Source organism: Colletotrichum tamarilloi, assembly GCF_030869305.1.
Source record: "Colletotrichum tamarilloi strain Tom-12 chromosome Unknown Scaffold_187.1, whole genome shotgun sequence".
NCBI classification, from domain to species: domain Eukaryota; kingdom Fungi; phylum Ascomycota; class Sordariomycetes; order Glomerellales; family Glomerellaceae; genus Colletotrichum; species Colletotrichum tamarilloi.
The window spans coordinates 27,979-51,689 of NW_026849570.1; the positions used below are offsets into that span (position 1 = coordinate 27,979).

The following is a 23,711-nucleotide window of genomic DNA, read 5'->3' on the forward strand; positions in this document are numbered from 1 at the left end:
CCGCAATTGTGAAGGCGTTCCGATGTGTCCATTTCTCATTAGTATAGGCCACCGCCGCGCCGCTGCGAAGAAGCATCTTGACAGCTTCCAACCCCCCAAAAGTACAAGCGGCCATCAAGGGGCTTCCTTGTCAGAGCTTCCCGCCGGGCACGGTTGGTACTCGGATCACAGAGATAGTCTAGCTGGCATGATGCCCATCGGAACCTGGAACTATTAAGTATCGCAAATTGGTGAGAGAGTGGAATTGAGCTCACATTCCTTGTGCTCCGTTGACAAGCTGGTGCCGGATCTCTTCGGCAAATAGCGGATTCTGGATGCTGAGATTGTGCGGTTGTCTTCTGTGGGCCATCTCGGCACGGATGTAGATATCGAGGTCTTCTGTATGAGCCGCAATCTCGATATGAGCGAACTCAGCTGCGAACTCGTCTTGAATTACCGGCTCGTCTCGGCTGAACACTGCAATGCTGGCGGATGACGATGCCTCAAAAAGGAATTTGATATCTTCAGCTACTTCCGCCACGTTGTCTCCACATTCGTCAAGCCCGTCCAAGACAATGAAGACCTTTGCGTACACCGAGATGATGGTCAATATCAGATCAAGCAGATCTTTTGGCTCAGGTTCTGCATTAAGACCACTTGCCGATTGCAACCCCGCGTGGTATTCCTCAAGAATGCCGAAAGCCTCGTGGTTCTCTTGGCCTAATTGGACGGCTATTGTGCTTAAGACGATGAGAAGCTTCTGGCCGTCAATGTTTTTGTAATCACAATAGAAGAATGCTACGGCGACCGATTGACTGCTTTTTTGTAGGGTTTTCTCGATGACCATGCTGGATAGAATCGTCTTCCTAGCTCCGGGGATTCTACTCAACCAGAGACCGGAGCGCGGGAGGTCAGCCCACTTCAAAAAAGTAGGATTACTCTCTGTGAGCCATAGTCCAGTCAGGGGTTGGCGTAATCGACTCGACGTTTGTAAGTTGACCTGAGGTTTGACCTTCATGAAATAGTCGATTATCTTTTGACGCTTTTCATCATACTCGATCCTGGTCTGAATGGCGGTTGGGCGCTCCACTTTCTGAATCAATGAATTGATGCTTCCAATGATGCTGTCTTGCTTTTCCAAACACTTCAACATACTCTCGAGAGTGTCTATAGACAGGGCCAGAGAAACAGTGCTTCGATGACCTTCAATTTGTGCAAGCAGGCCCTTAGTGTCATCAACGGAGAAAGGCCATTTCAGGCTGCGGTACACTGCTTCCCGTCTACTTCCCTCGTTGAATCCGGACAACGGCTTGTCGAGACGTTTTTCGACAGCGAGTGGAGTTTGCCGACAAGCGTGGAGATGATGTGCCTTGAATGCCGAAATAGAGGTCTCTTGTTCGAGTGACGACGCAAGGAGGGAAAGGTTCTGCAAAACCCCTGACAGATTTCTGGTTTGGTCAGCAAGATCTTTGACGGTCTTTTCAGCTCCTTTGGCATCTTTTATGAACTTGGAGACCTGCTGGAAGACGGATGCGGATAGTTGGACTATACCAGCGATGCTGCCTGCGATGGAGAGAGGATCTGACATTGCGATGCCAAGTTCTGGAAATGGATTCGTTGGCACGGAGGGGGGGGGGGGGGCATGAAGTTGTCGAGACCGACAACTTACACCTCAAGGGCGGGGGCATGGCGTGTTTGGCCATGGATACGGCCATTGGGTAGCAATGGGAGGGCTCTGGGGCGCAGCTGGGCACGTTAATAGGTAAATCATGTTGCATGTAATCCCACTCGGCCTGCCTGCATGTCACCCCGCCACTCACTCATCATTTTGATTCGAGTATGTTAGCATATTGCTGCTCAACAGTGACGAGTAGACGTTCCAATAACGTATTTATTCGATATGCAATTTGTGGACCTCTGGTTCTCTGCCCTTTAGAGGCGCATAAGTGCAGACGTACATAGTAGTGTAAGATCAGTGTAACATCGCATACTTGGCCATGTGTAAGGGTCGTGCCCTCAGACTACCAAGCCGTAAAGCTTTGCGTGCATGGCTTTAAGGTAATACAGGTTTGATTCATCACGAGAAAAACTATGCGACCACTGTTGATGCTTTCCACACCTATGAAATGCAACGGTTTGTGTTGATGTAGCTAAAACGGGCTGCCGTCGACGGCGCTGGACGGACTTTCGGTAGATAGACGGCATCAAGAATAGGTTAAACAGCCCCCAAAGGCAGAGCGGCAATCTCAAGAGTCCGAATTCGCTCACAACCGCATATATAAAGGTGCATATATATACTGAAAGCAGAAGGTGGTGGATCATCACGAGTCAAAAAGATGAGTAATTCGGACTCCGTGTGTGGCTGCTTGCCTGATGTTGCACTAAATTTAAGTTGAAGTAATTTCCAGAATACGGGGTCCCGATCCACCCGCATCGCAATTCGGTCCTCGGCCGTGGAGCCGGCCATCGGGCAGCCCGGGGTGGCCCGTGTCTCTTTCCTGATCTGGATGTGTCCCCCGGTCAAAATCGGTCTTGCCGCCGATCAAGGCAGAAACATATCTAGAATCTGGATGCCCATTTGTTGCTGAATCCTGCAGATCACTTTGTCTAGTCCGTCCTTTCGCATCTAAATACCAGTCGTTCGTTTGTTCGTGTTGTTGGTTTTGCCTAGCCAAGATGCGCGTCACTCTTTTATCTTTCGCCCTTTTCACAACATCGGTTCTGTGTCAAGATGCCGATCATGCGTGGCAGACACCAGGATCGAACGATCGTGAGTAGAGAACTCAGCTAGCGGTCCGTAGGTGACATCACGACTAACCTCGGTAACATTCCTAGGCCGCGCCCCGTGCCCCCTTCTAAACAGTCTCGCAAACCACGGCTACCTCCCCCGAAACGGCCAAAACATCTCCGTCGACGCACTCATCGAAGGCATGCATACCGGACTCAACCTCCGCGAGGACGCAAAACTCTTCTTCCGCCTCCAAGGGAACAAAGCTCTCGAGGCATCATCAACTGGAAACAAAGACACCTTCCACCTCAACGACTTGAACAAGCACAATCTTATTGAGCACGACGCGTCGTTGAGTCGAGCGGACATCTACTTTGGTGACAACTGGTCCTTCAACCAGACGATATTCGACGAGACCAAGTCATACTGGCCTTCAGAAACAATCTCCATCAGCGATGCCGCTAAGGCGCTCGTTGCAAGGCAGAAGAGTGCAGAGAAGATCAACCCAGAGTACAAGCTGCCACTTGACGGATACACCAACTCGTTGGGGCAAACGGCCATGTATCTTGGTCTCTTTGGGGACTATGACGATGGAAACGCCAATAGGGCCTGGGTTGAGTACTTCTTTGGTAAGTATAGCTTGCTATTGCTGAAGCCCTCGAGAAAACTAACGTCAACTCCCACAGAGAACGAGAGACTGCCGTTCGAGCTTGGCTGGCAGAGGCGTTCGGATGACGACAAAATCCCTGCCACCGGCATTCTGGCCCTTACTACGAAGGTTGCGGTTCACTATCTTGCAGCAAAGATTGGCCTATAAGAGGCCGCTTCATATAGCGAGGGTTAATAAAAGAACTATAAACAAGCCATCTACTAGCTAGAATGGACGTCAAGTTCACAAAGTTATCGAAGCGAGGTCCGATTTCTAATCAAACATTCAGGATAAGGCTCGAACTCTAGGCGATCCGAAACCTTGAACCAGCTTCGGCGAATCATAACGAGGTTTACCATCCCACAAACCTCGGGCTCGGGATCTTACGACATCAAGCGGAGAGCTTACCAAATTGATGCCCGAAATGTTCCCTACAGTGGAAGTTGGTCATGGGAAAGTCCAAGTGATTGTTGGTGCTGCTCAACCTGTTGGTTCACCAACAACGTTCATGCATCACACCATCCTAAACCAGCAAGTGCAACCCCCTGGAAGTGGAGAAAGACGTACTGCAATGACACAAAAGCTTGTAGAGTTGGGTCGCGCGAGCGGAGCGCGGAGTCCGGTCCGGCGGCCCCTTGGCGGTGATTGATCGATTGTCTCCAGGGTCCATGGATTCTTCAACGGCGCCAAGAATCGAGGGTCTGTTGGTTGAGTGTTTTTGAGTGTCTGTGAGCATTCCTAGCGGTCTGCAATGTTGAGGGACAATGAGGAGCCCCTCCAGTCCGAAGGATGTCTTCTCCACTGCAGTCATCTTTGAAGCTGGTGTGTCCGTCTACCTATATGAAGGTTGAGTTCTTGCCCTAGTCTCTAGACGATCCGGCCACCTCATTTGTCCTGAACTGCTAGTTTAGAACTGGCTTCTCATCTACCTAGTCATCATGACGGCTTCGAACCCGCCACCAAAGATCCTTCTGAGCGGTGCAACCGGCTACGTTGGCGGGTCTGTCCTCCACCACCTCCTCAAGCACCCTTCTCTCACCTCTATCATCACCTCTTCCTCTCCAATCACGATACCAGTCCGCGGCGGCCCAGACCGCGCAGCAAAACTTACGGACTCACATGGTTCACTTGTGAAGCCTGTGTCCATTGTCTCGTACGACGATACTTTGGCCCTAACAGCCCTTGCCTCTGAGCATGACATCGTGATCAACGCAGGCTCGGGGTTTCACCCGCCCTCGGCAGAGGCCTTCGTTCGCGGTCTCGCTAAAAGCAAGGATCGGAACGGAGGACGACCGGTCTGGATCATTCACACGTCGGGCGCTTCCAATATCGCTGATAAGCCCTTGACTGGGGTGAACAGGCCAGATGCTGAATATGAGGACGCCTTTGCCGAGAAGGTGTATGAGTTTGAGGAAGCCGAAGACGCCAAAGATCCATACCCTCAAAGAACCGCAGAACTAGTCGTGCTCCGAGTCGGGGACGAACTCGGCGTCAACGCAGTCAGTATTCAATCACCTTGCATCTTCGGGCCCGGCTCAGGGCTCTTCAACAAGGCGGGGTTGATGATCCCCATAATGACGGGCTACGTGCTCAAAAACGGCTGTGGATTGACGTTGGGTGATGAGACGGGCTGTATCGACTACGTTCACGTCTCCGACCTTGCAGACCTCTACGTTCTGTGTGTTCTAGACATCATCGAGCGTGGTGGGGTCAATGTTCCCAAGGGCAAGAAGGGGATTATGTTCCCAGTTGTGGGCAGGACGTTGACGATTGATATCCCGCGAAAGTGTCTTGATATCGCGTTTGCCACTGGAAATCTTCCCAAGAAAGACGGACCGCGGGAGAAGATTGTTAGGAACGTCAGCCTTGAGGAGGCGGCGGAGACGTGTGCTGGGAATATGGATGTTGCTGAGACTGGGTATGCTGGGCATCGCAAGACAAAGGGGACTGTGGCAAGGGAGAAATTGGAATGGATGCCTATTTATGGAGAGGAAGCTTGGTGTAAAGACTTTGAGACGGAGTTGAGGGCTGCCTTGAATGGGCAGAGACCGTACACAATGGGGAACTGTATTGCTGGCACGAAGTGAGGTGACTATGAAGGTTTCGTAAAACACCTGCTGAAGTATTTGGCCTCAGTCAATATGAATGACTTGAAATCACGTCTGATTCCCATACAACACGACGAAGGAGCGGCCAAATCGGTCGTGAGGTGCAATAGTACATGTAATCGCAACGCTGCTTAGGCTGGGTCTTCATCGCATGCCATGCAGATCCCGGCGTCACCTGGGATGGTGGTGTTGATGTGAAGTCGTGTCCTGCTGCACTGAATAGTCTGCCATTCCGTCTCATAATAGCCACAGCCGCAAGAGTAATGCATTCGCCATCGTTGTTTACACATATCTGGAGTTCTCGGCAACTTCGAAAACCGGGTTATTAGCATTGGTTCGAGTAACTTAGCTGATCGCTGTGAATGATGATATCCGAGACTTACGAAGTAAGGGACGAGACGGAAATCTAGAAAGCGAATGTTTATGCAGATGGTTATAGAGTTGATGGTTTTGTTCAGGATAATTTCTAAAGCTCCAGGTGAAGTCGCGGCGAGGGTGAGAGGTGCGAGGTGCCAAAGGCCACATATTCGGTGACAGCCTGATTCTTCTCCCGAGCGATTGATTTCAGCCAGCTAGATTCCTGTGATAGTGATGATGATCGTCTGACACATATCCAACATCGTGTTGATTGGTGGCTTCATTGAAAATCAGCAGTGGCGCGCCCGTGGTGGCTGCATCATGGTAGTCTCATGACATCTAAGGCACGCCCAGCTGGTGTTACTACCAATGACAACTTAATGACGTTCCCGGGTAAGTTTGGGGAGACAAATCATTGTCAACGAGTCTCATCAGATCTCGTAGAATCTCAATTTTATATGTACGGTTTGGTATGTTCGCTCAATATGCACACTCGAAACAGGTATTTAACACTATGGTATCGACTTTTGCGGTATCGCAGGCGTGGGGGTGTAAGTAACTAGTCGTAGCAACCCATATTCTTTTTGCTCTTTTGTACAAGCCCAATTACTTCAGACCTCCAAACTTGATACACTTCTCGATCCAGCCCTTGCGCGGAGTCTCGGGCGGCGCTTGCTGCTGGTGCTGAGGCGGGTTGTTAACGCCGCCGCCCCAGCTTCGCCAGGTGCTTTCGGTCGCTTCGGTCGGGGCCATGGAGACGCCGCGCTCGCCGAAAACGACTGGCGGTGGGTCCTGAAGCCAAGGGGCTGTCGGGGCTTGCTGTTGACAGGGTTGCTGGGGTGGTTGAGTTTGGTACAGAGATAAGAGGGAGTTGGTGTTGTAGTCGGTTGAAGGGCTTCCGGTGTCATATTGGCTAGACGGCGCATAGCGCTGCTGAGGCGGAGGGGCAAGGCCGGATTGTTGCACTTGGTCGGTGCTGCGGTAGGCGTCTGGTACGTTCGGGACCGGCGGGGCGTTGACATTGTTCGTGCTGGCACCGAAGCCGCTGCGGGTGGAGTACATGCTGCTCCGGCCGGACATCGGGTTCAACTTGAGCGGGTGGTGGCGGCGGATCCAGCTGGCGATGGAGTTTCGGACGTTGGGCTGAGCGACGGGCGCGGGCTCGAGGATCGGGAGCTGGCGGGCCGGATCATATCTCTTCTCGTCGAGGTAGCCTTGGGGTGTAAGCGAGTTGCGGTCGTTACCGTACGTTCCGTTTCCTGCGCTGCCATTCTCTGCGGCGTAGGCGTGGCCCATGAGTTCGGCAAAGATGCTTGAGGGTGAGCGGCGGGATGGACGGGTGGCAGGCATGGTGGGAGGTGAGAAGGTTGATGAGGGATCCCAGTATTGATGATTGTCGGGAGAGATGCTTCGTTCGTAGAGGTGGCGGGCTTGACGGCGCTTACGGTAGCGGAGGCACCACCAGATGCCGACGCCAATGACGAGGAAGAGGGCTGCGATGGCTGTGAGTGCGGTTAGATCAGGTCTTAATCGAACGCAGCTTCGACCCTCGACGGTAGTGATGAGTAGTGAGATGACATACCAATAGTCCCAAACGCGATTGCAGTCGGCGTCCATCCAATGTCATCAGACCTGTCGTTTCCTAGGCCCGTCTCATTGCCTCCCCTAGTCGTACCCCCTGTCGGTTGCGCATCGAAGCTGGTGGTGCTGCGGCTGTTCGGGATGGCAGTGGGAAGAGTCTTAGTCGAGCTTGATGATTCAGTCGTGGTGCTAATGGAGGAAGAAAAAGGCGTAGCTCCGGTTTCTCCACGTTGCGGGCCACGCGGAGGCTCAGTCGGTCTCGGGAACTCGGTGGACGTGGGCGAGGGGGAATCGCTCGATGTGCTGCTCTCCGTATCCGTCGGGTTGGCGGGGTTGAGCACGGCAGGCGGAGCCACTCCAACCGCTGGTGGCGGAGGGGGCGCCGTTGGTCTCGCGCCGGGTGGAAATGTGGTGCTCTTGGGCGAGGGGGAATCTTCATCGTCGGATGAGATTTCGCCCTTGTCATCGCGGACCTCAATCTGCAGATCGTCTCTGATGTATCTCGGGCGGCGAATAGCGCGCCTATGCGGTTACTTAGTCTCGCTATTACTTATTCGTGCTTTCAGAATTAATAACCTACCTCCTGAGAGTGCCCATAGGAGAGACCATTTTGAGTTTGGTATTGAGTAAACAGTTAGGTTGGATTGTTGATTGTTGATCAAGTGCTAATAAATCCGAGTCTACGGTCGAGGGAAAAGTCACAAAGGTATGAAACTAGGTCGTCGAGACACAGATTTGATGAAGCAGCGCAGCTGAGAGGGAGGTCGAATGGAAAAGAAAAGGGCACTGCCCGCGAAGAGAAGGTAAAGAAGGTGAAGAAGGCGACGAAGGGAAACTTGCGAATTCAAGAAAGAAGCTTCAAGTCATCTTGGCCTTGTATCGAAAGGAGGGGGGAAGAGTGACGTTCCCAGAGTTGTTGGTTGCCGAACGACGTGAAGGGTTAACGTACAGAAGAACCTCCAAGAGGGCTTCGAAAAGGAAGAAACAGGGACGTCTTTACTTTTTGGTCTCGTCTCTTCCATCCACCCTTGCAACGTTGCCAGCTCCTCTGGGCCTGTCTAGAGCCCGTGCAGCCGCTGTCTTGTCCATATCATTGCGTCAGGAAGCGCTGTTGCTGCGAACACCCACACCACCCATTCACTGTGCCATCCCTGGCTCTGGGGGCATTGGGGCAGTCTGGCAGAGAGAAGTTGGGATTGTTTGCCTTTCCTCTGCTCCTCTCCGTGTGGGTTGAGGTTACTTGGCGGAGGAGACTGGAGGAGCAGTCCGCAACCTTTCCAAACCTTGCCTGTCGCCAAGAGACGAACAATGCGGACAAGTGCAACCGAGGAGGCAGCACGAGGCAAGAAGAGGCGAGTAATGGAACACTGGCGCCGATGTTTCTCAGTTTCAGAGTTGTCTGCCAAGAGGTCCGAAAACGACTTCGTGCGACAAACCCTCCGCCCTTCCCCTTGCTCTCCCTACAACCTCAAGCCACTTGCGTGCCATCCAGCTTCGCTACCCTACCATTTCTCGCATTCCTCAGCCAAGGGTTCAGGGTTCTAGGGGGGCCCGGCCCCCGTCTCTCCCGCCAAGACGTCCCGCTGTCTGCCGTCTTTCCGGCCCCCGATTCGCCAGCTTCCACTCAAAGTCTCCAGCGGCTTCGAAGCCGATGTGGGCGGCCCGGCCGGGACCATTTCCTCGATTTCTTTTAGTCTCCCATTGTCCTCCTCCCCGATTGAGGCTGGAAGGAGGCTCAGTTCTCCTCTCATCAGTCTCCTAGAGGCTTGTGTCTTCGACGTGACCAGGGGTGATGTTTAGTCAACATTCAACATCGACATGGTTCCTTCGCCAAAGGTGAGAACCGCACCGTTTCAGAATGTCTTTCGTCCCCGCCCACGCCGTGGCCGCCAGTGCCTGAAAGATTAGATCGGCCGTCCCGGGTTGAGCTTTTCTTGGTGACGGGGGATTGCACGTCAAACGGCCCCTTTTACCCTCAAGATCCGCCAATCAATCTCGCAAGCCTGCTCCTTCAAGTCCATTTGAAGTCTTTCAGACTGGCACGGTGAAAGAAAATCCTCCGCATTTCGATCGTCAGCGAGTCACGTTTCCAGGGTGTGCTGGTTTGACTTGAGGGCGCAAAAGCCAGTTCGGGGAACCTAAGTTCCTACCCAGGGAGAGTGATGAAAAGGTTGAACTCTTCCAGCCAAGAAGACCAACCTGCAAAAGCCAAGTTAATTTGACAAATTGATGCGCGAATGCACAAAAGACTGAAGAAGAGAGCTCCTCTCGAAGCTGGGGCGAAAGCTCAAACCAACCTTTAATCAACCGAAATTCCACAGACCATTGGCTCCCCCGTTCAATTTAGTTCGAACGAACGAACTCACCCCCAGAACTCTGCTCTGCTTTTGTCAAACCTTCCGATGTCTGCTTCCTTTTCGTTGACGCCTTACGGTTGAGATTCAATTGTTGATGATCACGAATGATAATCCATCCTTTCTGCCGTTTGTCGATCGTGTTCGTTTGCGCGTTCTCAAACAGCGCCACCCGCTGCACAGCGCAAGCGCGCATTAGCCAGCCCGGGGATCAGCAGTTTGAACTACGAGCGATCCCCCTTCTGCTGGTGGCCGTGTTGCACCATGGAAGGAAAGGGAACGGAGGATTAATAACCATAAGGCTCTCGCCCCTGAATGAGGTTCCTGCCGGTTCTCTTTACGCGTTGCACTGGCTTCATCTACTCGATTCCGCTAGCATTGCTTGACGTCGTCCGGAGTGTCCTTCCACGGGGAGATAGACAGCTTTTCATGAACTTGAGACGGTGGTGGGCAAATGACCCCGTCAAGCTCGAAAGCTTGGCCTTTCCCGACTGTGCAGCGCTTGAAAGGGGCGCGGCAGAGAGTGGGCTCTGTTTAATCTACAGGTGAGGCAACCTTAAATGCCTACCCCGAGTCAATCCCACCGGATATTGTGCTTGTAATACTGGGCCCTGCGGACTTGTAGGGGACGGTTGGCGCTCGGGCGATGCAATTTCCAGCATGGTCGGCCGGTCACTTCATCTCGCCATCTAAGCTTAAAAGCCTGTTATATTGATCAACAGACTTTCGACTAGGAGTCGCGCGCCCACATACCGGATCGTCGTGAAGCCGGCAAGTAGATGCTAGAATGGTAGAGTACGCATCATTTGATGTTCTTGATCCGCAAGACTTTTCAACACTGTCGCAAACCAGATGGCCGTCGAGACATGTTCCGTCGAGCTACGCAAACGCAGCGGGCTTTATGATTCGAAGTTTTTGTCCTCATAGCTACTTTGGTATTCACGACAACGTGGTCAATGGGCCATCCCCTTTGTGATCTCACCTAGAAGAAAGTTTTGGTCTAGCCCGGACAGCAGCTTATTTCTAGTTGTTTACCGAGGGTAATGTGCCAGTGGCCGATCCGTGGGATAGCCCGGACAGCAGCTTATTTCTAGTTGTTTACCGAGGGTAATGTGCCAGTGGCCGATCCGTGGGATAGCCCACATGGATCGATCTCCATTTATCGACTCCAAGATGTCAATAGCCTACATGCAACTACATCTAATGAAATGCTACTACCATGAAATGCACGTGAAGAGGTCACAAGCAGCAACCCAGGCTGACTGTGTCAGCCAGAACCCGCCAGATCATGCGTCCAAACTCCAGATGGTCCATACCAAATGTCGTAATGGTGTGACCACGAGTACCTGACTGATATCGTGTGTATGGTAGCTGAAGCAATATGTTCAAGTAGGCTGCCGGACAGTGTGGTGTTGTCGACAGGTGATTCGTCAATAGCAAGTCCAGTCTCACTTGCATTCAGCCTGTTCTATATTGTTGAAACAGGCTAGGGAGTAGTGGCTTTGTGGGTGCCAAGTATGACAGTTTCTCCTACAGAGAGAAGTTCCCAATTTACTTCTTCGGAGTGTGAAGAAGTTATATGATCGAAGATAAGGGTAAGGTGTCCAGGACTCGCAGATTGATGGCCAAGAGTTTGTTTCAACTTCCAACTGACACTCCCGATATATCTCCCGAGCAACTCTCACTTGTATTTCAACAGAGCCTCAAGAATCCAGTTGTGCTAAAAGGTGCCTGTCGCAAACTGAGATTCTCAATTAAGTTCTCGTATACCATAACTAGAAACAGGAGCACTGCTCTCGCGAACGATGAGTCTTCAACCAGCCGTACTCAAAATCCCCACTGGCGTGCGCCATTCTTGATGGTCGGGTCTGCGATACTCACCGAGACACATGAGCTCCACGAGTCTAAGAACAAAGCATCTTCTACTGAAGCAATCACAAGAACGGTGAAGAACGCCACCTACGATTAGTTCATTGCAATCTATGGGCCTACCAAAGAAACCTTTAACCATGGTTCACTTCTGAAAGTCCTGCCAGAGTTGTTTCAGAACGCCACCATTTCCATGGCCAGCACACCTTCTCTTCGGTCATGACTACTCTTCACTATTGCCATCGTTGCTTTACTGCGGTGCTAACTGGACATGCAACAAATAAGATTCTTCCAATCCCAGCAGCCCTACAGAAGTTCTAGTGACTTCTGTCTATAGAATGATTTCTACATCTACGAGCCCAAAAAGCTCTGGCTACCAGATAGACTTACCATTGGTGCGACAGCAATTACGGCAGTGACGGGACTCTGGTCTTCCTACGTTTGGAGCCTCTTTTACCTCTAACCTTTCGACGATACTGCGGGTGACGATAAATGCTGATTTGAAGACTGAGATTACTGAACCAGGATTGCGGGACAAAGTCCGCTGCCGAAAGAGTTAAGTTGAGCGACGGTCGGGTTATGCCGAAAGACGAAAGTTGATCACAAGGGTACAAGCGCTTACAATCTCGTAGAGAAAGGTCTAGATGGCAATGCGAGAGCCATCAGGTGCGTTGAAGAGATATCGGCCTGAGAGATTCAGATAGGGCAATGTTGCAGCTTGAAGATGGAGATGGCACAGACTGATCAATTAATAGATATTGGGGGATTTGAGAAAAAGGGGCTACGGAAGGCATCACGTTAGTGCTTGGGTTCTACTTAGGGGAATCGTCCATCACTTGGCGTTCCCACGTAGTACGCATGAAGTGGATGCAGAGCTTAGGTATTCGAATGTTTGCGGCTACCTCATGGAATGTAGCACAAGTCCCAATGAGCTTCCATAAGATTATGACATCACTCAGAGTATCATGGACTAAGATTCATCGGGACGAAAAAACGTGAGCCAGTATTCTACATGTCCAAGTGGTCACTGCGCTTGTCTTGTAGCATGAAACTGCTGCACCATGCTGTTGACATCGTGCATAGATAAAGATTAAGGGGTACTTGAGGCTCTATAGATATAATTGATATGAAGTCATTACACTCAGGATACGATCTCGTCTGCAATTGCATAGCATAACTGCATGCATTGTGAACAACATTATGACTGAGACTAACGGTGTCTATGTGTACATCTAAGTGGTCTTTGATGCTGTGAGAATATCTAAAACAACCCGTAGTTGAGTCATCGATACAGGCTCCTTTGCTTTACGTGCCATGAGTATGCCTGACTTGAGAGCATTCTTAATCTCCCTTCCATTGACATCAACCTCTGCCAATGACTGGAAGTCAGCTTCGATAAGACCGTGCTTAATCTTGTTCTCCTTCAGCAGATTCTCCCAAAGGCTCTTGCGGGCCTCGATAGTCAGCCCGGGAAGCCTGATGTTGATGTGAATGCGCGACTTGATTGCCTCGTCAATAACTGCAGCGCGATTTGTGGTAATGATCAGAGTGCCTGCGTAGTATTCTAGAAGTTGAAGGAAGACTTGGACAATGTTAGCTCTCAAAGTGCGGTCTTTGTAGAGTCCACTAGTGGTTCAAGAGCAACTTACTGGAGACCAATCTATTGCGGTGAAGATCAGATGTCGTCCGCTTCTCAAGAAAGACATCGCCCTCGTCGAGTAGCAGTACAGCGTCCCACTTAGACGCGATGTCTAACACTAGCTTCAGCCTTGCCTCAAGCTCTTCGGCGTCGAATCCCAGTTGGCCAGCGCTGACTGCGTATAGAGGAGCGCGCATCTTTTCGGCCACTGGAGAGACTGTCAGCTGAATCGCGTTATGCCAAATAACATGGGGGTTCAGGAAACCTACCGACTTCGGCTGTCAGTGTCTTGCCAACACCTGTGTCGCCACTGAGGAGGAGAACCAAGCCCTGGCCTGGTCATAATTAGCCTACGTCCTTCATTCTTCACCCATATGAATACTTGTCGTACCCTTCTGCTCGATGAAATCATCAAAGCCATCTTCAGCGAGCATCTGCTCCTCAACCAGAGATAGCAAGAGATCTTTGTACCCATTGGGGAGGATGAGGTTCGATGCGCAGGTGTCGTTCCATTCAATTTCGCCGACATCATCGACAGTGAACTTGGCTACAAAGTCTCGTCAATTCAAAACTCCTTTTGCAAAGTTGGCAAGCGATACTCACCCCAAGCCTTTGATTTCAAGGAGTACCCCCGAACTGTACTTCCGCACAACAAAAACTCGCTATCCCTGACTAGTTTGAAAGATCTTGCAAATGAAGTCACGTCGTTTTGGTCTGAACTCAAGGGTCTCAGAAACACGGCCTTAGCAGGGTTGTTATCGTCGAATGTCTCGGGGTCAATGATAATACGCCCGGTTGACTGCCGAATGTCTTAGCAACGAGTAAGGTGGGAAAAGAGATCAGGGCGGGCGACTAGCATACCTTTCTTGGCAGCCAAGCGTCTTTGCGCCCAATGTGCCACTCTTGACCGTTGCACTTCTTGTGATGGAAGCCAGAGAGCTCTGCAAAGCGCCTTCCTCGACGAACCAGAATTTCCTTGATCCCCTCTGCCTCTGGGTTGTACTTGAGAGGGCTGACAGGTAAGCTCGCGATTGATGCTGCGTCCTTGAAGCCAGGTATTTCCAAGCATGTGCCTGCAAGTCCAAAAGTCTTGCCATCCGTGTCGATGAAGTCACATTTGAGCCGGTAACCCTCTTTCGAGTATGCACCATTGAGAGCTCTCACAGCAACAGCCTGTCCCAAATCGTCTAGGGCGAGACAGATCTCGCCACGAGGAAAGATTGTCCAGAGAAGGGGATATGTGATCAAGCTATTAGACAGGAGGTCGTTCACCTCGTCGAAGAAGTCGCCTAGTTCTGTGGACAAGACTTCGTAAAGCAACTTGAAATGCTGCAAATCATCCTTGTCTTCTGACTTCTTAAACATTTCTGTCATCGCCGCCCATTGGTGAAAGACGTTCTCAAAAGGCCGCTCAAGAACGAAATCCCTAGAAGTGATGGCGGAACCAGTGCCGCGGAGGACGTCTCGCAAAGTATCCTTCAATTGCTCGCTGTGCACCAAGATGGAATGCAATGAAAGCGACTTTTCCTTTTCATGGTCTCGGTTGCGGCGAACTGTGATGACTGTGCCGGTCGCAGCCTCCTTCTTGTTCTCTGGTTCTTCTTCAACCCAGTTGATGCAGCAGTTGCATTCCTTCTTGCCTTCATAAAGATTTTGGACGGCTTTCTTGCTGGGCTCATGGTCTTCGCCGGAATTGGAGTCCCTATCAGAGTCATCGTCGGTGTCTTGTTGGGCGGAGGAGTCAGACTTTGGAATGTTCTCTGAGCTGGATTCTGACTCTCGTTTCTCAACTGCTGTTCCGAGCTTGTTGGTTGTCTGTCCAGTGCTCAGAAGCGGCTCGCCGCCTGGAGGCTTGGGTTCTGCCATGATATCCTCTAAAGTTACTCAAGCAAACTTATGTGTTGCCAGTTCTTGCGTTTGGAAAAATGAAGAGAGCAAGAATTTGCTGGTGGAAAATGCCCCTTTTCAGCAATCTCTTTGCAGTCTTTCCGATTCATTCGAGATTAGGCTGCCTTACGCGCCTATGATGGCGACCTGAGATTGATGCCGCCAGCTGCTTACTCTGCATAGATACGGGGACTGGGCCACTGTAAATCATCGCCGCGGCAGAAAACAGAGATCTTTCCCCTTTTGCTTGAACTTCATTGGCTTACTTTTGGTCATTTCGTGAATGTGGCGGCAGCTTGCAGTAGTGTGTTTTCGTCACAAGCAGCCATTCGCTTCTGATCATGCGACAGAATGCATGTCAGACGTGGCAAGGCAGACAGTTGAGTACTCAGCCACAGGCTTGCCTGTACAAACTGGTTTTCTTTGGAAGATTGCAAATCTCGCCTACAGCTGTCTAAGATGAGTTTCTGGGCTCCTGATACTCGTACCGACATGAGACACTTAGTATCTGTCCACATGTAAGCTCCCCCGTCTGGCTTCCTGTTCACCTCATTTCCAATCTTTAGCATTTCTGGACTAAGTTCGTAGTGATCCCGCATCTCAAGTAGCCAGATATTGAGGTTTGAACTTTGTCATTTCATATTGGCTCATCATGTCACTTTCAGCGAATGTCGCCGCCGATAGTCTTCCGTTCTTGCAGTATGCACCGCTTAACTGCGAGAGATCAATCCGCATTGTCATTTTGAGTCCATCAATCGAGTTGGACGATCCAATTCAATGCGCTTTGAGAGAGGTACGACTAGGAAGCTCATCGCAGGAGACAACACCATACGAAGCGCTCTCGTACGTCTGGGGCGGGAGACGTGGCGAGCACCCGATACGGTGCAACGGTTGCCGTGTTGACGTCACGAAGAACTGTTTAGAGGCTTTGCGTCATTTGCGGTATTCCGATCGAGAACGTTTGCTCTGGATTGATGCAATCTGTATCGACCAGTCCAGTATTCCGGAGAAAAACGTCCAGGTGGCTTTGATGGGAGATGTGTACAGATTCGCCGCACGCACAGTTGTTTGGATTGGTACGGATGAGTCACCCGGTAACTTACTGCTCTCATTGTTTCGACGATGTAGATGGGTCGGACTCTTGCTGAGAGCTTCGCCGGAGGCAAAGCGCTCGACACCGCGACGTGAGTTATACCTCTTACGCACAACCTTGCGGAACCAGCCGTGAAGGCCGCACATGCCGTGCTTGTTCTTGGAGCTGAGACTTATACGAACGTAGTTCCAAGCAGAAACGTCTTAAAAGCCATCGAGCTTCTGATCAAGGTCCCTTGGTTTACAAGGACATGGACGCTGCAAGAACTATGCTTATCTGAGCATGTGGTTGTCACGCTAGGAAAATCATCCCTTTCTTGGGAATCTTTGAATGCGTGTCTAAAGCACTGGATTACTCTCGCGGGTCGCAAGTTTGGCCACCGAAGAAACGAGCTTGATTTAGTCAATCTCGCAGACAGCTTCGGGATGAAAATGAATTATCGCTCAGTCTTACTCGGAGAGAAGCAGGAAAACTCGAATATCCCAAAGCTGACCTCTGCTTATCTCGCAACCCGGTTGATAAAGACGATCAGAAGGAGAAATGCAATGGACAAACGCGACCAGAGCTTTTCACTCTATAACCTTCTCGGAAGGCTCGGTATCAGCGTGCCGAATCCGGATTACACGAAACCCGTCACTAGAGTATATGAGGACCTCGCATTGGCTCTCTGCCTTCATTCGGGTTCATTTTGGGTTTTGCATATGGGGTCTAGCGAAGACAAAGTAGACGGACTGCCATCATGGGTTCCAGACTTCAGCCAATTCAGCCCTGGAGGTTTTAAAGATCAGTGGGACCTGCTTTCGAATCCTCCACCGATCATCGCTGAAGAGGTTTCGGCAATTGGCCTCTTACAAAGCGGACGCAACACCGGACAATTATTAATCAGGGCTCGACGCCTGCCGCCTGTGACAATGATTAGCGGATTCCATGTACCAAACGCACGATACCTTTCAACGACGGTGAATTATGGCGAAGATATCAAAGATCTAGTCCTACCCGCAGTAGCTCAATGGTTTCTCTTTGCTGAGAGCCTAGAATTCTTTCCGTCTCGAAGACGTGGTGCCGAAGCCTTACTTGCTCTCATCGCGAGTCTAGCAACCGAAAAGACAAGCGACGATGAATTCAAACCCAAGGCGGATATCACACAGACTTGGTGGACAAACTTCTACAAGGGGCTCATGATGGGTTTCACTGCCGAAGGACAACGGTCGACAAAAAAACTAGTCAAATCCGCTTCTCGGCGTGGACGATGCGTGAGCGCGCATGGAGGCTGCGAGAGACCCAATGCACAGTCCATTGGCTGGTCAATGATGAACGAGAATATGACAGACATTGACACCACGTCTAGAGTCCTGCTGGCTTGTCAGGGCCTGAGCCTTTGCCTGGTTGGCCAGGGCATGCTGGCAGTGTGCGACGGCCCAGTCCAAACCGGTGACGTGCCGGTGTTCGGGGCCGGGTTAATGGAAGAGCTGATTCTCCGACCACGAGGCGAGGAGTTCGAAGTGGTCGGAACTGCTCGTATCCTGAACTTCGAGGATGACGAAATCCCAAAGCCGTTTTCTGGGTTGGACGATGACAGGTTGGAGACTTTGACTTTAGTCTAGGGGACCGCTGTCAACTAAGCCCTGCTTCCCCCCTTCCCTGCCATGGGTTGATCATTTCACGGATCGGAATTAGACCATATAAATGCCCTGCTAGAGGAAACAAAGCCTGTGCGAGTTGTGAAACGAAAACGAGAAAGAGTTGAGACGGTCTGGGTAGAGTCAAGGTTGTATCAACATTGAATCGGGAAACTCATTCGATGACATGATATGGGGGAGTCCGAGCTGATAATGCCTGACTCGGCGATATCCCCTCACGTCACATTCGTGGTCTAACTGTTCTATACCTCGATATTACCAAGGGAATTCAACATGACGGAGAATGCATGAACGTAGGAACATTAGGTAGAATGTCAGGTCGTCAAGGGCTGCAGCCAAGCACCTAGTGTACTTTGCATTATTGAGTCGGCGGTATGGATGCAATGTCGTCTTGAAAACCGAGCCGGTGGGAGTAAGAAGATAACATATCCAGCATATCCAACTCAAGTGGTCTGAATCGTCTGGACTTTCGGTACCTGAAACTAGAACTCGAACTAAGTTGCTTCTTTAGGGAACCGATATGAAATGCATGTGGCTCGCATTACCAAATCGCGCAGCTCGCCGGCCATCACAACGCCGTACCCATGGCTTCATCTTGCACAACCTCCTACAACCTTGGCCCCAGACTGTTGATAGGAGACAGCCTGCAGGAAATAACCCTCCACTCACATCACGGATGTCACTGCTCCCACACCGAAAGTCAAGACCGTCTCAACTTTGCCTCATGAAAGAGCCGGCAATCCCAAATTTCAGGCTAGGCTTATTGGTGACATCGGGACCTGCGGCAGCCAAGTCGCTTTAGGATGGGCCTGGCCCTGCCATCACCTCCCTCTCACTCGCGTTATATGGACGTCGTAGTCGTGTCCAAACTTCATTCACAGACTCCTTGCCCACCTACTATCCGTCAACTCATAATCCAAACCCACCGAGCTGGAACGATCTGAAGTTCCTCCTCGTTTGTCTTCTCCCCACCACACTCTCTTTAATCTTAAAGGAAGCAGAACTTCAATCCTTTTCGTCTAAGGAGACGGGCTTCCGGCAGGCTCACGATGTTACTACGTTCTCTGTTGTCCTTTACCTTTGCTGCGGTTACAGTTCTCGCCGCTCCTGTCTCTATACAACATGCCAAGTACAGGCGCGACCTGGCAACGATTCAAGCTGCTCTAAACACTATCAACTCAGCACTTCAAAGTCTTGATAACTCCGTGAAGGCCACGAACACGGTCACCCTCGGTGGCGGAATCCAGCTTTTGAACGCCGTCGGCAACGTGAAGAGTTCCATCGAAGACGCCACCACTCAGGTCCAGGGATCCGAAGTCCTCAACAAAAAGGATGCGCTCAACCTCAAGGCTGCCACGGACGCTCTCACAAACAACGTCAAGGTCACCATCAACGACGTTGTAGCGAAGAAGTCTCTGGTTGACTCTCTGGGCGCAACACCGCTGGTGGCTGTTGCTCTTCAGGATCAAAAGTCTGCTAGTGTCGCCCTTGCCCAAGCTCTCGTCAGCAAGGTCCCTCCCGAACTCAATGGTGATGCGCAAAAGAGCGCAACGGCTCTCAGCACCGTTCTGGACCAAGGCATTGGCGTCTTTGGTGGCACTTCTGTCGCGCCTCTTCCCGCCGCACCCCCTCCAGGTCCACCGGCCGCCCCTCCCGGTGCCACGACTGTTTGCCAAGCCGTTATGCCGGATGGGACTGCCGTTGGGCTAGCGACTGTTATCGAAAATCCCCCACCCCCTCCTGCTGCTGCCCCGGAGGCTCCAGCAGAAGCTCCGGCGGCGGGACCAGGTGGTGGAGGAGGACTCTTAGGTGGACTAATGGGATTGCTCGGCCTTAGGAAGCATTAAAGCAAGGATAGGAATGTGTACGATCAAGCAGGAGTTTGGACATGGGCGCGGTGATGTATTGCGGCAGGGTCCGTCACGAACATGCTAAGCGGTCGTCATATGAAAATTGGAGAATCTCTCTCGAAATTAATATACCTTGAACTTCAGAGAGACAAATTTCGTTTAATCGGTTCTGTAGAGCGCTCGCTCAATGTTCTCTCTCACCAATCTACTCTTACGTGTGGTACTGGCCGTTGCATCTCCAGTGTACAACACGTAGGCTATGTGGCAAAGATGGGGCAAGATCAACAGTAGAGACATTTAAAACACATCATAGGATTCAGTAACTCTAAACATTTCCGTCCATCCGGTAGGGATTCACGGAAAGATTTGCCTTGCGCACAACAACATGAAGATTTATACACTAACTTGTATTACTATATACAATAATTGGCAAATATATATTGGAACTCCATTATGCTGTCATTCCAGCAACCAAGTTGATCCCGCTAGTATCCTTTCCTGTTTCCCACTACATGTACTGTCTAGATTCATACTCATAAGCCCTCTACTTCAGGGGGTTTCCCTCCCTCTCCTGTGCTGTAAACTTTTGTACTGATGACCGTCGAGCAAGAGGCCGTCCCTCGTAAGGGCCGAGACCTTCCCGATCAAGACTCAGCGGGATCTCTCCAGACGTCGCCTGACTTTCTGGTCGCAAAGGTGTCCTCGCATCCTCTGGATCCGTGTATCTGCTGAAGCGCGACTGAATGAACAGCGGCTGTGCTACACCGTAATGACTGACTGGTGGTGTTTGGAAAGGATTGTCTCTGAACTCGGGCTGACCGACTTCGACCTCGTTCAAATACGGCGCGGCAGCAGACCTGCGCACTGACATCATCCGAGAGATGCCACCGCCAGCAGACCTCATGGAGCCACGCATGGACCTGACAGACCCACGGATCGATCTGACACGGCTGTATGCTTCTGGTCTGGGCGGTAGTACGACAGGCTTCTCGCCGTTCATACGTCTTGTGCTGAAGGCGACAATGGTGCGGCCAGAGCCATCTCTGCCCAGGCCGGAAGAGTCGACAACTTCATACGGGTGGCCTAGTCCGGCTAGCTCATCTTCGATTTCTTCTCTGGTGAGGAGTGCAGCCTCGTAGTCTTCTTCACCAGGCTTCGGCTTCCTGGAGTAGTCTCCCGGGCCCTTCGATCCATTGGGGACGTGGAACAAGAGATCGATGCGGACAACTGCATAGAAAACCACAACAAAAATCTCCAACATGAAACCGGTGGTGTAAAACACTTCTTTGCTGAAGAGTTTGTTTGGTGTATTGGGTGGCTCGGCCATCAGAGTCGCCGCAAGACGCACCGCGTGACCACCAATTAGCAGGATGGCGCCAATGAAGAGGACGGCAATTTTCTGATGAGTATCACCTTGCCCGAATCTCTCGGGTCTAGGTCCAGGAATCACTGCTGCAATGATGACGATGATGAGTGGCAGGACCGCGAGAAGCATGATCCACGAGACACCAGCTTTGAGGACATTGAGTGCGGTGTCGACACGGTCCTGGTCCTCAATCTTGAAGAACGAGACACCAATTGACGTACTGTTCGAGACAACCACGGCCGGGACCGAGAAAAGGAAGAAAAGGATGAAGACCCGGAAGGCGGGATGCCATCCAAAGTGAGGATGGATTGACCGAACAATTCTTTGAGCAAAGAAGATATTGACCACCATCACCACGACAGCTCTATGACGAAGTTAGTAACAGTACTTTGGGTGTGGATATTCGATGAAAGACCTACCCTCCGAACTGGACGATTAGTGCGACGAGAATCACAACTCGGCCCTTCTCAAAAGCCCAGACAATTCTCATAATACAAGTGACAGTTCTGACCATGCAGAAATCGAACATGAGATCGGATAGCAGGAACTTGTGACCGCGTTTGGCATTGGCACGGTAGATCCTAATGTGCGTGTACGCACCAGCCGCGAAGAGCAGCAGGAAGAGGAAAGTGACCGGTACATCGATGTTAGTCGTGGGGTCGCCGCCGATGAAAGCGCCTTGAGCGGGATCAACGAGTCTCTCGGTTGGAGGCTGGGCTGACCCTGCTCCTTGCGGAGGAGGCTGCTGTACTGCAGCGCCAGTCGTGCTGGCCGGAAGAGCGATCGGCATCGATGTCGTTGTCCTTACTTGGTTTGTCGTTGTCGGTGCCGGGGGCGGAGAAAATACTGGGGGTGCTACCGTAGTAGAAGGAGCTTGCGATGTCGTTGATGTCGTTTGTGGCGGCGGCGGGGGAGGTGTTGCCACGGACGAAGATATTATTACAGTTGTTGGCGCCGGGGTCGATATCGATGTAGACGTCGTCGTTGGCGGTGGAGGTGGAGGCGGCGGCGTAGTAGTCGACGTTGTCGATGTTGAGGTTGGCGGGGGAGGCGGCGGTGGAGGGGGTGGAGGAGGTGGAGTTGTTGCAACGGCCGCTGTTGTCGATGTTGGATCAGCTTGTTGCTGTCCAGTTGGGAGCTCCGCGATGAAAGAAGTTGCATCGGCAAGCTGTCTCTCTTCTAATTGAACTGGGTGCAGAGGCCCAAGTGGAAGACCTGCTGCTGCAGCTGCTGCCGCTATCGTAGCGGCTTTAAGAAGCCACATGTTGGTGCGTGAGATGATTGAGGGCCTCGTATGCCTCTCAAGGGTTCTCTCAGATGCGATGAGAATGAGTTTTAAGCCATGCCAGCATGTGGTATCGTGGGAGAGTATGTCAGATGCCTTGATGGCCGATCTCGAAAAGGAATCAAGAATCAAAAGAACGCTAGCACATGGAGAGTAAAAGACAGACTTGTCACCTTACACCACCTCAAGATATGAGGTTGACAACTGCCTGTTGAAGGGGAGGGGCGGAGGCTTAAACAGAGCAAGGATTTGGTGCAACCCAGGCCCCGGTCGGAAAAGTCGGCTGGGAACATTGACGACTTGATTACCCTGAAAGGTGGTGTGCGGTCCTTCCAAGGAGGCTTGCTGTCTGGTCATCCCGGAAACAGAACATAGCCGTGTCAAGATCCTCTTCGTGGCGTGCGTCACTCGGATCTGTGTGCAAGTTGATAGAGTTAGAGAAGGGGTTTCAGCGACAGGGTCTGCCCGCCACACGCCCGCGCGGATACATGCACCATCCCTTTTTTCCACTACACCCGCTATGATTTTTCTTATAGTCAGATCTTGAACTTTGGGCAGTGGGTTGAAAAGACGACGAGCATACCCCCTCAATTGAGCCACTTCCCATGGGATGCGACCTATCACGCCCCAGACGGTCAAAGGGTTTTGACGTTCTGAGGCAGCTTCGTGACAGCCTGTGGAAGATGAGATGACCGTCCGACGTACCCGGTCTCCTTGCGCTATCATCTTTAATCGGAATGGGCGAAATATGGCACCCAATGAAACATCCACAGCGTGGGAAAATGACTGGGAGGAAGGCCGGTAGGAAGCCGGTAAGCAGCCGGCACATAGTATTTTGAGTGAGGCGTACATGGACCGTAAGGCCGATTCACCGACGCTGCATACCACGTACCAGCCGCAACACACCACAACTGAATCGCGGGTTGAAGTCATCGTCCGGAAAACGTAAGCTGGTAGAAGGATCGCAAGGCTCGGATTGTGTGTGCCTGATGTGTGGCCGGTCAGCCGGACTGCTGCCGCCAATCACAGCGGATACGGATACGGGGTTCGTCTCTTGGATTCCGGGATTCCATAGGGAAAGTATAAGTCAACATACCCACTTCCTGGCACCCCCCTGTTTCTGGCACCACAAAAACGATGGGATCACAACCCAACCTCCTCATTACTATTAACTATTGATCCTCAACCACACCCACTACAATACAGCTGCCAGCCTCACTAGGGCATTCAGAGTCGCTGGATTCAGCCGTGATAACCTCCTTTTCACCCGCTTCGATTTGAGCCCGATGGATATCCCTGATGTTCGCGAACTTCGTATTGGGATCG

At 51.5% G+C, this 23,711-nt stretch overlaps 9 protein-coding genes across 9 annotated transcripts; 5 read left to right on the plus strand and 4 right to left on the minus strand.

Annotated features, from left to right (window-relative positions):
* Nucleotides 1–250: 250 nt before the first annotated feature.
* On the minus strand, nucleotides 251–1,567 carry CTAM01_15949 (uncharacterized protein; the record flags this gene model as incomplete). The annotated part of the gene is made up of 1 exon (XM_060531942.1): nucleotides 251–1,567. One exon carries the CDS (start codon nucleotides 1,565–1,567, stop codon nucleotides 251–253), a length of 1,317 nt encoding a protein of 438 aa, XP_060373477.1.
* A 1,088-nt stretch (nucleotides 1,568–2,655) lies between these two features.
* Nucleotides 2,656–3,524, plus strand: CTAM01_15950 (uncharacterized protein; the record flags this gene model as incomplete). The annotated part of the gene is made up of 3 exons (XM_060531943.1): nucleotides 2,656–2,749; nucleotides 2,815–3,336; nucleotides 3,394–3,524. 3 exons carry the CDS (start codon nucleotides 2,656–2,658, stop codon nucleotides 3,522–3,524), a joined length of 747 nt encoding a protein of 248 aa, XP_060373478.1.
* Nucleotides 3,525–4,294: 770 nt separating this feature from the next.
* Nucleotides 4,295–5,443, plus strand: CTAM01_15951 (NAD dependent epimerase/dehydratase; the record flags this gene model as incomplete). Its single annotated transcript, XM_060531944.1, has 1 exon — nucleotides 4,295–5,443. One exon carries the CDS (start codon nucleotides 4,295–4,297, stop codon nucleotides 5,441–5,443), a length of 1,149 nt encoding a protein of 382 aa, XP_060373479.1.
* Nucleotides 5,444–6,427: 984 nt separating this feature from the next.
* On the minus strand, nucleotides 6,428–8,011 carry CTAM01_15952 (uncharacterized protein; the record flags this gene model as incomplete). The annotated part of the gene is made up of 3 exons (XM_060531945.1): nucleotides 6,428–7,323; nucleotides 7,404–7,924; nucleotides 7,983–8,011. 3 exons carry the CDS (start codon nucleotides 8,009–8,011, stop codon nucleotides 6,428–6,430), a joined length of 1,446 nt encoding a protein of 481 aa, XP_060373480.1.
* A 4,846-nt stretch (nucleotides 8,012–12,857) lies between these two features.
* Nucleotides 12,858–15,130, minus strand: CTAM01_15953 (uncharacterized protein; the record flags this gene model as incomplete). The annotated part of the gene is made up of 6 exons (XM_060531946.1): nucleotides 12,858–13,207; nucleotides 13,275–13,472; nucleotides 13,534–13,599; nucleotides 13,656–13,811; nucleotides 13,868–14,063; nucleotides 14,126–15,130. 6 exons carry the CDS (start codon nucleotides 15,128–15,130, stop codon nucleotides 12,858–12,860), a joined length of 1,971 nt encoding a protein of 656 aa, XP_060373481.1.
* Nucleotides 15,131–15,803: 673 nt separating this feature from the next.
* Nucleotides 15,804–16,379, plus strand: CTAM01_15954 (uncharacterized protein; the record flags this gene model as incomplete). Its single annotated transcript, XM_060531947.1, has 1 exon — nucleotides 15,804–16,379. One exon carries the CDS (start codon nucleotides 15,804–15,806, stop codon nucleotides 16,377–16,379), a length of 576 nt encoding a protein of 191 aa, XP_060373482.1.
* A 410-nt stretch (nucleotides 16,380–16,789) lies between these two features.
* On the plus strand, nucleotides 16,790–17,848 carry CTAM01_15955 (uncharacterized protein; the record flags this gene model as incomplete). The annotated part of the gene is made up of 1 exon (XM_060531948.1): nucleotides 16,790–17,848. One exon carries the CDS (start codon nucleotides 16,790–16,792, stop codon nucleotides 17,846–17,848), a length of 1,059 nt encoding a protein of 352 aa, XP_060373483.1.
* Nucleotides 17,849–18,933: 1,085 nt separating this feature from the next.
* CTAM01_15956 (uncharacterized protein) lies at nucleotides 18,934–19,731 on the plus strand (the record flags this gene model as incomplete). Its single annotated transcript, XM_060531949.1, has 1 exon — nucleotides 18,934–19,731. The coding sequence occupies one exon, from the start codon at nucleotides 18,934–18,936 to the stop codon at nucleotides 19,729–19,731; it is 798 nt and encodes a 265-aa protein (XP_060373484.1).
* Nucleotides 19,732–20,278: 547 nt separating this feature from the next.
* CTAM01_15957 (uncharacterized protein) lies at nucleotides 20,279–22,364 on the minus strand (the record flags this gene model as incomplete). Its single annotated transcript, XM_060531950.1, has 2 exons — nucleotides 20,279–21,464; nucleotides 21,520–22,364. The coding sequence occupies 2 exons, from the start codon at nucleotides 22,362–22,364 to the stop codon at nucleotides 20,279–20,281; spliced, it is 2,031 nt and encodes a 676-aa protein (XP_060373485.1).
* Between the last annotated feature and the right edge of the window lie 1,347 nt (nucleotides 22,365–23,711).